We start from the raw sequence: 16,784 nt of genomic DNA on the forward strand, positions 1-16,784 counted from the left end.
GACTTGCCCAAGGTCACACTGTTGGTGGCAAAGCAGAGAGGAAAACTTCCACCAATCTTCCAGGTCCTTAATCTGGCTCTCATTGGACCATGCCACAGCTGCTCCCTGTAAAAGGGATGGTTGAGCCTCCTGAGGACACTGGACAGGGATGCCAGGTATTGATGTGTCTGCTGTTTCAGCCCCTAGTGACCTTTTACATCCTGCAGACTGCTCAGACTGTGGAGGAAGCAGCTCTGGAGCAGTGGGGGTTGCCATCTGCAGAGCTGCCCTGGTGAAGATAACAGGTTGTCTGTCAATGTATGAAGCCTATGTATGGCCCGGACCACAGAGCTTCCACAGGAGGAGAAATTAAACCTGTCTCACACACCAATCCCAGTGCTCTGATTACATTTACAGAGGTCATGGCCTGCGTTCTGTCACCATGGAAACCTCTCATGCTGCCAGTGTGTTGTCTGTGTGTGTCGTTGATATTTAAAGGCAAAGTCACAGGCCCCACTGCCGAACTATCAGCTGCCAGGAGCAGTTGCTCTCCTTCACCAGCCCGAGTCCTGGTGCTTCATCCCAGAGATAAGAGATGGAGAGAAGGGTCAACCTGTCTGTACCAGGCAGGCCTCTTTAGTAGAGCCAAGTTTGCAGGGAGGGGGGCTCTGGGACTCTGATATGGCGGTTTTGGTATAGCAGACATGGGGGAACCAAAAAACACCTGACTTTGTCAGAATGCAAGCATCTCCTCACCACCCCAGTGCTGAGTAGAGCTCTTCTCTCTCTAATAACTTCCAAGTCATGAGCACATTTCAGAGCGGCCAGATGGAGCCGGGGGAGGCCCCTGTGCCTGAGTGCCCTTGGTGGTTTCGATTTTGTACATCTGGTAGCTGTGTGAATTGTGCTGATAACAATACCATTTATGAAGGATCCCTGCTTCTTCCAAAGACCCCACAGCACTGTCCTGGAAAAAGCTATCAGGGGAGTGACTTATCAGGAGTCCCAGGTGTTGGAAGAAGTAAATAACACCTGATTCAACAGAGTAAGAAAAGAACACAAGTGCTGACTTGGCTTGTGACCATCAATTTTTTCTTTAGTCTCAAGACAATTATTTCCACACCATTGAATGGAGTGTAGATAACACCGGCACCTTAATAGACTGAGAGCAGAGGCTGTTTAGAGGAGATTTTAAGCACTGTGAGCATAAAATGAACATGAATATTCTGCAATATGCATCTTACAAGTTGTCATTAAGTGGATGGCCTCAGTGATTTGATGCAACAGGCTTTGATTGGAATATTGAGCTCTGAGAAAGGAAATTCTGCATCAATAGTCTCACGATGTGGAATATCACGTAGTACTCAATAAGACGTGTCATTGTGTTGATAGTGCATATGCTAAAAAGTACAGCAGCAGATGATAATGGCTTGACTCTCCAAAATGAGCTTTTCTTTAGGAATTTACAGCCACTCTCTGAAGCTTCTCAATGTCCTTGGAGGTGGAACATGGTATAACCTGAAATTACCACTAGAGAAATGGACTGGATCTATTTGATTTAATTTCTAATCTTCCAGATTATGGGAATCTATTTTCTCCTACATTTTCTATTTCTCGATTTCTTTATTATTTCATCCAGTTTCTCATTCACTTTCTTCTTTTCCAGTTTTCTTTTTTGCTTGTTTTATCCCTACTCCATCACCCTATCCTGTCATCACCACGCCCCCTATCCCACCCCTGCTTTCGGTAGAGCTCAGTCCTGTAGCCTGCAGAATAAAGAGGCTACCAACTCCTGGGATGTCATCTGCCTTCTGACTGGTTCTTTCTGGTGTCTGTATTTATAGTGATAACTTGACTTCTGCCACAGTGAGTGAAGAGAGGAGTTAATATCTCATGCCTTCAGATGATGAAGGAAATGGCAACCCACTCCAGTACTCTTGCCTGGAAAATCCCATGGACGGAGGAGCCTGGTGGGCTACAGTCCATGGGGTCGCGAAGAGTCTGACACGACTGAGTGACTTCACTTTCACTTTTCACTTTCATTCGCTGGAGAAGGAAATGGCAACCCACTCCAGTGTTCTTGCCTGGAGAATCCCAGGGACGGAGGAGCCTGGTGGGCTGCCATCTATGGGGTCGCACAGAGTTGGACACAACTGAAGTGACTTAGCAGCAGCAGCAGCAGCCCTCAGATAAATGTTTTCCGCATGTAACTTGGAAGCACTGCAAGTATTCCAGAATAGACAGGGCAGGGAAGAAATCTTTGGAGGTGGGCAGGGAAAATCTGCCTGCTGATTATTCCAGTTCATTATAGCCTGGTGCCAAGGAAGCCAAGGCCACTCTTTTCATCTCTTTAAAAGCAAGTTAGCTTCGTAGAGGAAAAACTCATCCTTGGAGACCAATGGCACCCATATCTTGGCCAGTCTCTCCTCAAATATGTCTTTAATGAGCAAGGAGGTTCAAATGAAAGATTATGGATGATTCACGCATCAAGCACCTCCCAGGGCTAGTTGTTGCAGGGAATGAATGCAGAAATGATAATAATTGCTAGCATATGTGAATCACCTATGATGTTGCAGGTGTTATAAACACAATATATATGAGCTCTTTGAATCCTCACAGCAACCTTGAAAGTGCTAATAGTGTTACCACTGTACAGATGAGGAAATTGAGGAGTGGAGAGGATAGGTGGTTTGCCTAAGGTCATAGTAGGCAAGTGGCAGATATGAACAGAGGACAGTCTGACTTTAGGGTCACTATGCTCTATCACCTTTTTGGTGGGGTCAAGATTGAGCTTTGGGATACATATTCTGCAATATGGATGAAGAGTAGCATGTAATAATGGGGATATTGGATACTGAGGGATCCTGAGGATCAAAAGCCATTTCAGTATCGCTTCTTGACAAGGATAATGAGAACCCAAACCAGTGGTGACATTCAGGATTCAAAAGCCATTTTGAGCAGGTAAGATTGACCAGATTGGTGGATATTTGGAATGGGGATGAGGAAGGGTCCAAGATGAGTCCTACATTTTGAGTTTGGATTACAGGGCAACTGCAGTGTCTTTATAATGGTTACAATTTATTGAGCATATAACATCCTGCTTATAGATGCCATCTTATTTAAGCTTTGTAATTACCCTGTAAGGTGGGGATTATGATACCCAATTTACAGATGAGGAAACTGAGACTCATAGAGCTCTGTCCAGAGGCTTAGAGCTGGTAGGTGACTGAGCCAGAATTGGGACTCACATTATTTTAATTTATAAACTCATGCCACTTTCACTGAACTCTGTTGCATTACAAGGATTAAGGGGACAGGAAATAAACTGGTCTAACTGTTCAGATATTCAGGTGGAAATGGCGGACGGAGATATCAATAAGAGTCATCTACAGGAAGGAGAAAGTTGGAGCAGTGGGAGAATGAAACCCTGGGGACTCAGAGAGCAAGGAGAGGAAATGGGAAAAGGCAAGTGTGAAACTTTGGTGAATACCTGTGACTAGAAGGTGAAATGAAGGCAGCCAAAGAAAGAGGCAGAGAAACAATAGGAAAGATAGGAAGAAGACCAGGATAGGGCAATGCCAGGGAAGCTAGGTGCCCAAAGCAAGAGTAAGAGACCAATGCCGCCCAATGCTGCAGACATAAATTGATAAAGACAGAGCAGAGGTGAGAAGGAAAGAGGGCATTGATGCCCTTGAGAGAGTCACTGGTGCAAAGACAGACAGGCAAAGACATGAGATTTGATGAGGGAAAGGAAGAAGAAAAGATGAAATTGGAGAAAACATCAGGGCTGAAGAAAGGTTTTTATTTGTTTGTTTTGTTTGTTTTTAGGATAGAGGAGACCAAGGATGTTAGCAGACAGAGGGAAAAGCCGAAGATGAAAAAGTCTGTGAGAGTGAAGATCTAAAAGGTGGTACGAGAGTGGGGATCATGAATTCTGTGAAAAGAGGAGGAACAATCCACCCTTTAGAAGATAAGAAAAAGTAAAGTCTAAAAATCGGCACAGGGACTGCAAGTACCATCTTGTCTATGAAAGAGCATGGTTTACACTGGTAGAAAATGCTGTCGGAAGCTTCAGAAGTCCAAGGATGTTTAGGACATTTTAAGAATACACATCTAGAAAGGAAAACATCAAAATGGACACTGACACAATCTGAAGGAAAGGAAAGAATTTATTTGGGGGACCCAAAGGTCATTACACACAGGATGTCCACTAAGGGAAGGGTATTTTCACCCAGATTCTTGCATTGAAATAATCAGCCATTGCTGGTGTTATTTCTGACTCCAGGTAGTATGTCTGTTGGTGTTTGTGAATATTGTTGAGTCTGGACAGATTTCATCAGTTCCTCTTAGTGTGCATCTTCCTCCAAGCATGTGTGGACCTGTGCCATGCAGGTTATTTCTCTCAGATTCCAAATAATAGCCTTTTCTCTCACCTTGAATCCCTCCTGCCCCTACCCTGAATTCTAAAACCTGTAGTGAATTGAGGGAGAAGAAAGGGCAGAAATAAAGGAAGCGCTTACGAAGCTTAAACTTTTGCTTTTTGAAATAACAAATGAAAAGAAGGTCAGTTCAACCTTTGTAAGGTTGCTTTCCTTCTATTATTAACCTTTAATTTCCTTAATCACCCCTAAAAGAAAGGGTTATTCCTTCCATAGTTTTCCAAAGTTATCATGTCTGCAAATATCTAGCCTATAAAATTAGCTTTGGCCCCACCTGCTTCTCATGCAGATTAACCCCACAGACTGCCTGTACATCCTACTCAGACAGTGCGCAGCCTCATCTGCTGCAGCTGACACTTTCTGTGTGCCCCCCACCCCCACCTCCACTTCAGATTCCCATGAGAACCAATCAAAGCGAGAGAATGTCAGAGTCAGCAACCTCTGGTCTTTAGGGCCTCTGTTCAGCTCAGCAGTATCCATGGGGGATGTCTAATGTGGTCTAAGGGATAGGCAAAGAAGATTAAAAAAAAGCAATTGAGAAATACAGAGAAACAGAATAAGGGGAGTGATAGAAATATAAAGAAGAAAGAAAGAAATGTTACTATTCTGATGGAGGGGGACCAACTATGATGGTTTCACAGAGCTGCTCAGTAATCCCTGGACTATAATTATCCCTCAGGTGTTCAGTTGTACAGGAGCTTTGGACCAGCACTAGAGAACCAGGATTTTAGTATCAGCACAGCCTCTGGTGAGCTGGGTGACCCTGGGCAGAGCACTAGGTCAGTTCCTCATCTTAAATTTGAATCACCTTGAAAATTCTTGAGTTTTAATAGTCCCTCATTCTGTTCTGAGCCTGGGCCTCACTGAGAACCTGTTTTGGAAATGTTCCCTGATATGATATGAGAACCTGTTTATTTTGTTGTATTAGTGCAAAGAATCTGGAAGTGTGAGCGGGGAGACCATCAAAGTGCATCATGTGCATAACAGGACCCTCCTAAATCAAAAGGTTAGCTAATTGGTAAAAATAAGGCTTCTGGCAAGTTGTGAAAACCCTGTATCTTAAGGCCACCAAGCGATGTGCCCAAGCAAGCATCTGTGTCCAGTTTCTCTGCCTCAAGGGTGCCGTGAGGCTTGGTTTCCAGGGTCTTGCCAAGCATGCCGTGAGCCTGGTTCTTGGCACCAGCTGGATGCATCATCTCTCCTTCCACGGTCCTTAATGAAGTGTGCAGCTCTTGTCCTCATTAGGCCCCAGCATCGTCAATAAAAGAGTCAATAAACCCGGTTGATGGGGTTGGGACCGTGGGGCTGAGATGCAGCAGCCGCACATTCACAGGGCAGACATCAGCTCTGCCGCATGTCGTGACCCAGCATCCAGGGATCAATAACCAACTCGGAATAAAGCCCGAGAGCTGCCCTCTGCAGTCTCCTCTCCAGACCCATTTCACCTGGGGCTGAGCAGTGCCAGCCAGCTCCTGCTTCGCTTGCAGTTGTTCCCGCCCCATGCCATTCTGGGTGCCAGATGCTTTTGTTTCTTCCTGACTGAACTCTCCGAACACCCCATGGATGCATATTTAGTGAGTGCCCACCTGGCATGAGAACATGTAGATGGCATCTCCAAGCAGCCGAGAGGCAAGCATGGGCCCTATTTTCTGTGTCTTCTGTCTGCTGACAGTGTGGGAGGGGCCCCTGTGGACCAGGTGGTAGACTTTCTGCGTGTTGTGCAGTGGAGTCCATTTCAGCTGCTCTGCATCTCTTTAGATACCCTTATCTTATCTAATTACAAGGAATTTCAGATGAATTTCATGGCCTTTGCTCCAAAGAACCTCTTATCTGTGAGGGTCTTGTATTTTAACCTTGTCATTCTTTTGTTGTTAGCCTTTAAAGGAGAGATAGCTAAGAAAGGGATGCTAGGATCTTGCTGGAATTGGGTTTGGGGGGAGGGGAAGAAGAGGGAGGCAGACAGACCTGAGACTTGTGTATTCTGCTCCATCCCCCTGCCTGTGTGTGGAGACAGCTGGCTGCTTACTTCCATGACAGCCACATGGTACCCAGCCACACAAACAGGACCCGGGCAGCGACTCGTCTGCTGCCAACCTCTCCAGATCCCTTTGATATTTCCGACAGAGCAGTAAAAGACTCTTGACTATCACATTTTGCCTTGCCTCTCTCCACCTCCTCTAAGACTCCTCAGTGTGGTTTCCATGGCTACCCCCAATCAGATTTGGCTTCCTGCAAAATTGGATTTCAAAGAAGGACAAGGCTTCAAAGGAATTTGTCCATTTAACAGAATGTCATTAGGAGTGAGGCTGACTGTTGAACCAGGGTCCTCAGATGATTAAGGAGGGGCTGCGCTCATGTGTGGAGGCAGGTTTCTGTCTGCAATGAGGAAACTTGATGCAACATGACAATGGCATATTGGAATCTGCCACTCACCGCACACTACCCAACTGTGCACCTCCCTCACTCCATCTCTCTACACCCAGAATGGATGTAGAATATCTTTGCCTTGAGTTTCTGCTGCTTCCCTTGGTATAAGTAAGCTATGACAGGCAGTGAGGCCTGATAGGATGTGCAATTACCAGGGTTTATTGCTTTTTATCAAACAACCCTTTAACTTGTAGCCTATTTCAGCATTTGACAAATACCCTCGAAGAAGGGAGGGAGGTTGTCAAACTTCCTCCCACTGTTGAGAGGAAAGCAAGGCAAAGTGCTGGGGTTACATATAGGAGGGACTATGCTCCCCTTGCTGTTTTTTTAGAACAGGTATAGATTTAAGAAAAATTGCAACTGTAGTACACAGAGCTCCCTTGCCTTTTAACACATGTCATAATACTCAAAAATGATTCCAGAGCAGCTACAATTTTATAGAAGGAGCAGTGCGTGTGGGAAAAATGCCCCAGTGGGGAACTGGTCTTACTCTGGAGCCTGAAGGAGGCAGCCTGCCCATGTTAACTTTCCCAGGGCTATCACGCCTTGCAACAGGGGCCAGATTCCCCAGAGACTTTAGCCAGCCTCTGTTCCCTACACTTCCACCACAATTACTGCAACTGGTAGGTGAGTCATGTGAGTCAAGGCATCATTCCTCTTCAGGTGCGGCACTTAGATGTATGGATGGCTCAAAGTCGCTAGACCCCTTAAAGGATCAAGCCCCCAAGCTTGAAACTGTATCTCTGGAGGGGAAGCTATGCCTGGAGGCAGGAACTGCTTCCAGGAGTCCTCTGAACAGTTTCTCCGTATCCCCATCCCCATATCCACGGTTCTGTCATTATTTCCCCTAAGGCTACCGTAAAAGCCACTTCACCCATCTTCTGTTTCCTTTCTCTTACTATTCCCAGTCCTTTCCACATATTCTAGTGTACATAGAATCTGATAATAGAAACTATTTTTTACAAAGAAGGAAACTGATAGAGGTGAAGTGAGATGTGCAGGGGCTCAGGTTAGCTCACTCCCCATCTCAAAATTTGTCTGTGGCTCCCAATGTCCACTCAAATGAGTTCAGAATCCTCACTCTTTCAAGTTCCTTCACAATAGAACTTCAGTTTTTCTTGACAACTGTAATCTCCCTACACCATCCAGAAGCTGTCTTTAAGCAGGAGAAGGCTTTTCCATCTTTGTTTACTCTGGTCCTTCCACCTGCCCCCTTGCCCCTTCAAAGTGTGGTGTCTTCAAAGCCATCTCAAATGCCACATACACCACTAAACCCCACACACATTTCCCTCCTTTTCTTATATTCATCTCCCTCCTTGTATCACCCATGGCACTTTATACTTTTTTCATGATACTTGCCCTATACTTAAAAAAAAAAAAAACAAAAACACACTTCAAGGTAACTGTGTATTCACAGAAGTTGTGATAAATAATACAGAGTGGTCCTGTTTACCCACAGGGCCATATCACACCTAGGACACCTGACACCTACATACTCTGAATGAGAAGGAAGCCCACTTCAGTTATCTTGTCCTTCACTTTCCTCCGTTTTAAACTCTTACATGGAAAGCACTGGATGCCCTCTCCCTTAGCTTTCTCTCTGGGTTACCGCTTCTTTTTCCTCTCATCCTTTCAGCCTTAGGGAGGAAGGGATACTTTGCCTCCCTGTTTCCATTGCAGCGGGACTGCTTTGATTCTCCCCAAAGTTGGTGACTTGAGATTATTTATTGGGACTTATGATCATTCCCTCGAACAGTCCTGGTTTGCCTGACCACCGGTTCTGCCCTGGTTTTCCGGGCTTGGACGCGCGAACTGGGTCGGGAATGACTGCGGCCCGGCCTGGCGGGGACTGACCCTGTCCTCGGATTCCGCCTCCTTACGCCTCATTTCGGCCCCACGGTGGCTTCTCCACCTGCCGGCGAGGCGCGCGGTCCGGAGCTTAGAATGGGGAGCTCCCGGGGGCGAGGTGCCTGGAGTCGCGTCGCGTCTTTGTTTTGACAGGGAATGGGGGCCGCGGGGCGGGCGCCTCCTCCCTGGGGCGCGGGCGTGGGGTCGCGGGCCCCGCGCACAGGTGTCGCCGCCGCCCAGGCGCCCCGCCCGCCGCGCGCCGCTTCCTGAGCGCGCCCCGCCCTGCGGCTCGGCCCCGCGGCGCCGGCGACTGAGGGCCAGGTGCCGCCGCAGCCGCCCGCCCGCCCGCCTGTCCGGCCCTCTCCCGCCGCCCGCCACATGCAGGCCGCCGCCGCCCTCCCCGAGGAGATCCTTTGGCTCCTGGAAGGTAACGCCCCGCTGGCCCGGGCGCCGCCGAGCCCGCCGGGAGTCGCACGTGCCGAGCCGGCAGCAGCCGAGACGCCAGCGGCTCCCAAGGCCGGCCTTTCCCGTCGGCTCCCTCCCGCCTTCTAGAACCTCGAGGCTGCTGCCGGAGTCCTGACTCTGCAGAGCCAGCTGTTCACCCCTCGCTCAGGGGTCCCTTTCACTCCTAGTAACACATTTTCTTTTTCCTTAAGGCGTCTCCACCTTTCCACTTAGCCTCCCGGCTTCTCAGCAAGTTCTGGCCGGGTTCAAGGTCCCCGGGCCGCCGTGGCTGGCCTTCACCCTGTCCCTTTCTCTTCAGGACGCCCTGCGTCTGTGGGTTATGCGCTGGCCCCTCTCCAGCCCTGACTCTGCCCCTTCACAGGGGACCCTGACCTTCCCGCTTAGAGCTCCCCACGGTCTCACGGGGCTGTTAGGGCTCATGGGCTCCTGTCGGCCAAGGCCTGGCCACCCAGACCTCAGGCCCCCTTCGCCCGCCTGCAGACTCGTTCTTGCACCTCCCTCTTGCCCCGGGGGGTCGGATCCCAGTGTTACATCTCTTCCCTTTCTAGAAGTGCCCCATTGCGGTGTGTTCACCCTCAAACCGTAGAGGCCATCGGTCCTTGTAAGAGTTAAGGCCATACTCACAAACACTCAACACGTCCAGCTGTAACACTCCAGAGACACTTTTTGCTCAGGGGCAAGATCTGCTTGCCTCCCACTTTTCCTGGTGAAAAAGTATTAATAATTTGCTTTTCCTGTAACTGACCTTCCTGGAAGGATGGGGACCTGGAATCTGTGTTTGCATAAGGGACCCAGGAGGAAACTGCTCAGAGTTAAGCCTTTTGGCATCGATGTGACATTTTTGACGCATACTTAACAGATGGCCTGTTTTGGGCAGGTCATACTTTTGGCAAGCAGTATTTTTGTTTTTTTTTTTCCAGTTTCTCTCAATTTAATTGGTTTTATATCTCCATTACCATGTTATCTTGGTATAAATGCCTCCTAATCAAATATTTGGCAAGTCTTTTCAGTCTGTTTGTAGCGCTGTTTCCATTCTGGGTTGCTTCCATAAAAGCTGTCAACTACGTATTTCTTATGAGGTTAAGTTTCCAAAATTTATTTTGCTTGCGACCTGAGTGAATCTAAATTTTCAGAATAGAAAAGTATTTGCGGGGTAAAAGAGCATCATCTGGATGTCTAGAAGGAATCCAGCCTTTCCGTCTGCTGTTGGCTCAGTAATTACAAATGTAAAGAGAGTCTGTACGGTGTCTGGTTTCCAGGAGAGAAGGAGCTGTGGCAAAAAGTTTCATTCTGCTTTGCAGTTAAAGATATAAACTGATTCTTTTTATTGAGAATTTGTCATTTGTTGAGAAGAAACCTGTTTTACAAACTAGTTAAACTATACTTACATTTTGTTTACAGCCTTGATAGAAAATTCCTTTTTATTTTCAGAGGCTTACAATGACATCCACTTCTTCAGCATTTTTGATGTGCAGTTCTTTATTGTTCAAAACTGACACTTTGGTAAACAACTCATTTCTGCACCTGCCACCTTCCTTTAGTTTAGATTATTTTCTTGTTAGCTGACTGTTTTTAATTGAAGTCTTCAGATCTCCTCCTAAAGCAGAACCTTTGTTTGCTGACAAGTAGAGCAGAGTATGAATGGAGATTAATTGCATGTCACATACCTCTGTATCAAACTTGCTGTGTCTTAACAATCTCTGTTGGTGCTCGGGTCTTTGGAATATATAGAACAGTCCAAGATTAAATTCTAAGGAGCTGTGTTGGTTAATGTATTACTTTAAGCCCCCCCCCCCCTTTTTTTAAGTGTGTAATTAGAGTTTGAATCTGAAGTAGAGAGAAAAATGTGAAAGTGGAATTCAACCAATAATTCTATTGAAAAATGTTTGGAGAATATACTTTTGAAAGGTTTGTGTAATCATAGCAACATATTGGTTGTAGGTTTTGTTTTTTATGGAACACACTCTCTGTTGTAGACCAACAGAATTATTCACTGTGCTACAAATAGTTTGTAAATATTAGAAACCCATAATGGCTGTCAATTTATCATCTGTTGCTGTTTGTCTTCCCCCACCCACCCCCACACACACTTTTTAAGGTTAACTGCTGACAATTAGAAAATATGTAGGTTCTGATCTCTATATTGTCACTGAGTGGAGGGAGTCATAGGGTGAGAGGGCTGCCACTTTAGTGCTGCCACAGGCTGTGGGGGTGGAGTTTCCACAATGAATTACTACTTTCATAAACCAAGGCATAAGCATTTGCACAGTGATTTAATGCTGACCATCATCGCCATAACTTTAGCATTTATTTATTTATAACTACAAGAGCATAAATGACAGGGGCGTTTTTTGACATAATGTGTGTGCTTTGAAAAATAAGATATGCAAAGCATTATGAAAGGTTTGTGCCAGATTTTGCATAATGAAGAAGGGAACAGAAATGCTGAAGGTCTAAAATTAATTTTGTTTAAGGAGAAAATTTTAAGCATTTGTCCAAGAAACTCCACTCCTAGGAATCTGTGTTACTGAAAGTAAAGAACATGAAGTATATATTTTTGTTTGTTTATTTTAGTCGCTAAGTTGTATTCAACTCTATGGACTGTATAAGCCCATCAGGCTCCTCTGTCCATGGAATTCTCCAGGCAAGAATACTGGAGTGGGTTGCCATTTCCTTCTCCAGGGGATCTTCCCGACTCAGGGATCAAACCTGCTTCTCCTGCATTGGCAGGTGGATTCTTTACCACTGAATCATCTGGGAAGCCCAAAGTATATGTACCAGGATGCATAGTAAGTGCCTATGAGTTGGGAGAAGTCAGGCGATGGTATCTTATGGAATCATCCATCTTATGGAATATTTTGTAACCGTTAAAAAGGGTGAGGTGGATCTTTATATATTGGCTTGGGAGGTGTTGATAACGTATTTTTGAGACTAAAAAGCAAGATGTACAGCAGTGTAAATAACATACCGTTTTTGTTTGAAAACAACCCCCCCCCCCAAAATACCCCATATTTGATATATATTTGTGTAAGCCTAAGAAGGAGTAAGAAAGAATATACACCAAGTTCCTAAATTGGTTCTCTAGGGAGGGGAAAGAGAAGATTGGGGAGAGAGAGGTTATTACTTTTATTTCATACATCTTCATGTTGTTTGAACCACGACAATGACCAGGTATTACTTCTGTAATCAGGATAAAACCACCAGTAAGGCTATTTAAAAGGAAAAGGAACAAAGGACAAATAGAAGGTTGGAGAGGTCAGAGTTCTAAAGGACCATTAACCAGTATTGTGATTGCGCTTTTTTTTTTTTTAGTACTAGAGATGTGTGGAAGGTGGGGATTTTTATTTTTTATTTTTTTTTCCTTTTTTTTTCTCAGTGCTTTCTTTGATTTTGGGCAAATATCAAAGCAGTGAGAGATTTCTAGAGTAACTCAGGAACCATCTTCCTCAGATTCTGTCAGGCTCTCATAGAGAAATAGTAACTAGTCCATTTCAGCAAATAAGTACCTTGTAGATAAGTAAAGTGAAGGACATTTACTGCCTTGTTGAAAGAGGAAGAAATATTGAGGTCTATTTTCAAATAATCAGTTTTCAGGAGTAGAAGTTATCATTTTGTTTTTGCATTGTGATAACCACGCTGAAAACAAAAACAATGGCGTGCTGACAGTTTGCATAGTCTTTGTTTCACAGATACAAACATAATCAGTTTCTTCCTTGTCTTTCTAATATCACTTTTGAAGTCAGCAGCACAAGAGGCAGGTGTAAAGGAAATAGAATAAATATTTCTTTAGTTCATAATTTGTCCTGTGTGATGGGGTGGAGCTTACTGACTTTAACAGGTAATAAGGATCTACAAGGTACCTAAATCCTGCTCAAACATGGATCAGAGCCAAAATAACATCCACAATTCAGCTGCATTTAGTAGCAATTGCTGCATTAATGCTGATTCTGATATGCCTATAGTTACTTGTTTTAAACTTCCTTGGAAAGAAGTCATTAATCATTTCATTCCAGATTGTTCTCCAGATTTGTATTGGTTGATGTAGCCAACCATAAAATCTTTTTCAATATAGTAAAATTCCAACTCTGTGGTACTTGCAGGAGTGAGTTGTGCTGGATAGCTGAAGATGTTCTCTTTAAGCACTATTTTTATTATAAACATTTGTGATCAAATTTTTTCTCAGATTTTATAGAAACTTTTCACACTTCCTCAACCAGTCTGCATGCAAGAGGACCTCCTCTGAACACTTTAACTCCAAGTTATAGTGAATATAAATTATCATACTTTATAGAGATATATTAAGTTATTTAGGGATGTTTTTGCCATAATTGCCACTGGACTGCTTTGTGAATGTCTGTGTCCATTTTATATTTTAATTTCTGTCATTGTTTCCTACAGTTAGACAAGGCCTATCACTTTGTACTGTTCTCAGTGTATCTGTATCCCCAATGCTCTAGAAACATTAGATAATTAAGTTCATTGGAATTAAGATATGTGTAAAAGAAAACATGAAGGTCTATCTTGATGAACATGATACCCAAACTTTAGGTCTGCACTTTTCGACTTATGCATTGGCTGCTAACAGTCTTTTTTGCTTAATTTTTTAATACTGGGTTGTCTTCTGGATAAATGGCAGTACTGTTTGGCTAAATTCTGAAATGTATGTGACTATACTTCTATTTCTTTCTTTTTTTTTTTAACTAATTTTTTTTTTTTTTTTGGCCGTGCGGGCCCTTCATTTGTGATGCTCAGGCTCTCTAACTGTGGGGTACAGGCTTAGTTGTCCTGCTGCAAGTGGGATCTTAGTTCCCCAGCCACAGATTGAACCCACATCCCCTGTATTGGAAGGCAGATTCTTAACCACTGGACCACCAGAGAAGTCCCTTGTTTCTTTTTTATGCTAAATTTTTTGTTATAAAAATAGTATTGCTCATGTATAAGATTTAGAAAACAGTCACCCATTGGAGAAGGAAATGGCAACCCACTCCAGTGTTCTTGCCTGGAGAATCCCCGGGACGGTGGAGCCTGGTGGGCTGCCATCTATGGGGTCGCACAGAGTCGGACACGACGGAAGTGACTTAGCAGCAGCATAGTCAACAACTGTTAAATTTCCATGCATATTTTTCAGTTTTTATTATTTGTACAGACTTTAAAAGTTGGGACATATTGTGTGTATAGTTTTGTATACTGATTTTTCCACTTACTGTTTTTCACTTGCTGTGGTCACCTGAGCATCTTCTTAGATCACTCACGTTCTTTTTTTTTTTTTCCTTTTGAGTGATTTTAAAGTTATACATCCTAGTTTTATTCCACTGATAGTTTTACCCTTATAGCTAAAAAAAACAAACAAAATGAACCCTGTCCCTTTGATTAGCAATGTTAAGAATGAAACAGTACCTCCTACTCTTTCCTCCAGTGTGAAATGTGAAATGGCTTATATAATCTGAGATTTTAGGCTCAGAATTATTAATGTTTCTATTGTGAATATTAGGTTATAAGAATTATTTTGATATTTGCATAATATTTAAAACCACAGCTATAATGATTTTTTGGATAGTTTATATTTAATGAAATACAATGATATTTTTGTTTAACTTGTTCATCGCATACTTTTTGTACCATGGCTTTTTCATTCTTGAGCTCTTTATCTCTTAGATATTTAGACTTTGCTAGAAGGGTAACCACTGGCCACATGTAGCTATTTAAATTATCTAAAATTAAAACCAAAGAAAATCTGTTCCTCAATTATGCTTGCTACATTTCAGCTACTCAGTAGCCACAGTGGCTGCTGTATTGGATGGTGCAGAAAGCCCTAGTAGATGACGATTGAGACTATGATGCTGAGTGGATTTTTCAGGAAGGGGACTTTGATGCTACACTTACTGAGTGCCTCTGAGTTTGAGTATGTGTCTATCTAGTTTCATACAAACTTAGCTGTGGGGATGAGGTTTAGGATCCATTCCTTTCCCTTCCTCTCAACTTAACCTCTTAAAGTTTTACCCATATCTCCTGGTCTTCAGTTTTGTGGAGGAGAAGTCTGATGCCAGCCTGATGTATTTATTTTATAACCCATCCCTCCCACTGCCTGCCTGCATGTTTATAGGATATTTTTCTTTGCTCTCAAAAATGTCACTGGATCATTTCAAAGTTAGACTTTTTGATTATTTTTGCCTGGTGTATAGTGAACCCTTTTGATCTATAGTCTAAGCTCTTTAACATGAGAAAGCTTTTTCTATTGTCATTGCTTTCATTCTGTTATACCAGGGTTTATATTATAAATATATTGGGCCCCTGATTTATTCTCTATGTTTCATCTCTTATATTGTCTCATCTGTCACTGATTCCATTGTGGTTTTAAATTCAGCATTTATTTATATTTTAAAAATTTCCATGTGTTCTTTCCACATCATTCATTGTTTTGTTTTCATTACATCTATAAGTCTGGCTTATAGACATAATCACGTTTTGGATGTTGTTGGAAATGTGAATAGAAAATTTTTAAACATTTATGTTCTTTAATAATAAGGCTACTTCAGAGGGAGACATTTTCTCTAGTTCTTCAAGATCTTTTTCTTTTTGAAGGTTAATATTTTCTCATAGATCCTGTATATTTTCTTTGTGGTAAGTTTTGTTGTTTGGTTCAGTTTCTCAGTCATGTCTGACTCTGTGCGACCCCATGGACTGCAGCATGCCAGGCTTTCCTGTCCTTCACCATCTCCTGGAGTTTGCTCAGACTCATGCCCATTGAACTGGTGATGCCATCCAACCATCTTGTCCTCTGTCATCCCCTTATCCTCTTGCCTTTGCTCTTTCCTGGCATCAGGGTCTTTTCCAGTGAGTCAGCTGTTCTCACCAGGTGGCCAAAGGATTGGAGCTTCAGCTTCAGCACCAGTCCTTCCAATGAATATTCAGGGTTGATTTCCTTTAGGATCGACTGATTTGATCTCCTTGCTGACCATGGAACTCTCAAGAGTCTTCTCCAGCACCACAGTCAGAAAGCATCTATTCGACGCTCATCATCTGAGCCATCAGGGAAGCCCATGCCAACTCTTAGTTGTATGCAAACTCTTAGTTGCAGCATGTGGGATCTAGTTCCCTGATTAGGGAGCAAATCCAGGCCCCCTGCATTGAGAGCAGAGTCTTAGCCACTGGACCACCAGAGAAGTTCCTATCTCATTGAATTTATAAGAAATAAAGGACTAAATATTTGAAAAGAAGTTAGAATAATATCTAGAATGTATTACACACCATAAGTTTGGTAAATAAAATTAAAAAAAAATTTTTTTTTCCTTTGAGGAAGTCCTGTTGATCTCTCTTCTTCTTTTTTTTTTTTTTTTTTTTGATCTCTCTTCTTGCAGCTGCTTCACCACAGGAAAACTTATAGGCCTTTTGCTTGGGTCAGTGGTTCATCCTTGCTCCTCCAAATTAGAGGAGGTTTGTAGGGGTTCTTTCAGGATGTTCTTCATTTCCTTCCTTAGATCAGAACTTTTTGGAGGAAGGAAAGAGGAAGTTAGCTTCTTTGCTAACTTAAGAAATACATGTGTTCCTTACCTTGTTATATAGAGTGCTTTGTACGCATGTGTGTTTCTGTAAATAGTATTTTTCCATTATTTCTCAGTTGAAAAA

General features: G+C 43.5%; 1 protein-coding gene across 1 annotated transcript in view; it reads left to right on the plus strand.

Moving 5' to 3' along the window:
• The first annotated feature begins 9,006 nt into the window (after window positions 1–9,006).
• Window positions 9,007–16,784, plus strand: part of SKAP1 (src kinase associated phosphoprotein 1) — a 301,141-nt gene continuing 293,363 nt past the window's right edge. The window contains exon 1 of the mRNA XM_061143829.1: window positions 9,007–9,120. Within this exon, the coding sequence (XP_060999812.1) occupies window positions 9,072–9,120 (49 nt within the window). The 5' untranslated portion in view covers window positions 9,007–9,071. The remainder of the gene's footprint in view (window positions 9,121–16,784) is intronic.

This window comes from Dama dama, chromosome 5 (assembly GCF_033118175.1).
Source record: "Dama dama isolate Ldn47 chromosome 5, ASM3311817v1, whole genome shotgun sequence".
In the NCBI taxonomy this organism is placed as follows: domain Eukaryota; kingdom Metazoa; phylum Chordata; class Mammalia; order Artiodactyla; family Cervidae; genus Dama; species Dama dama.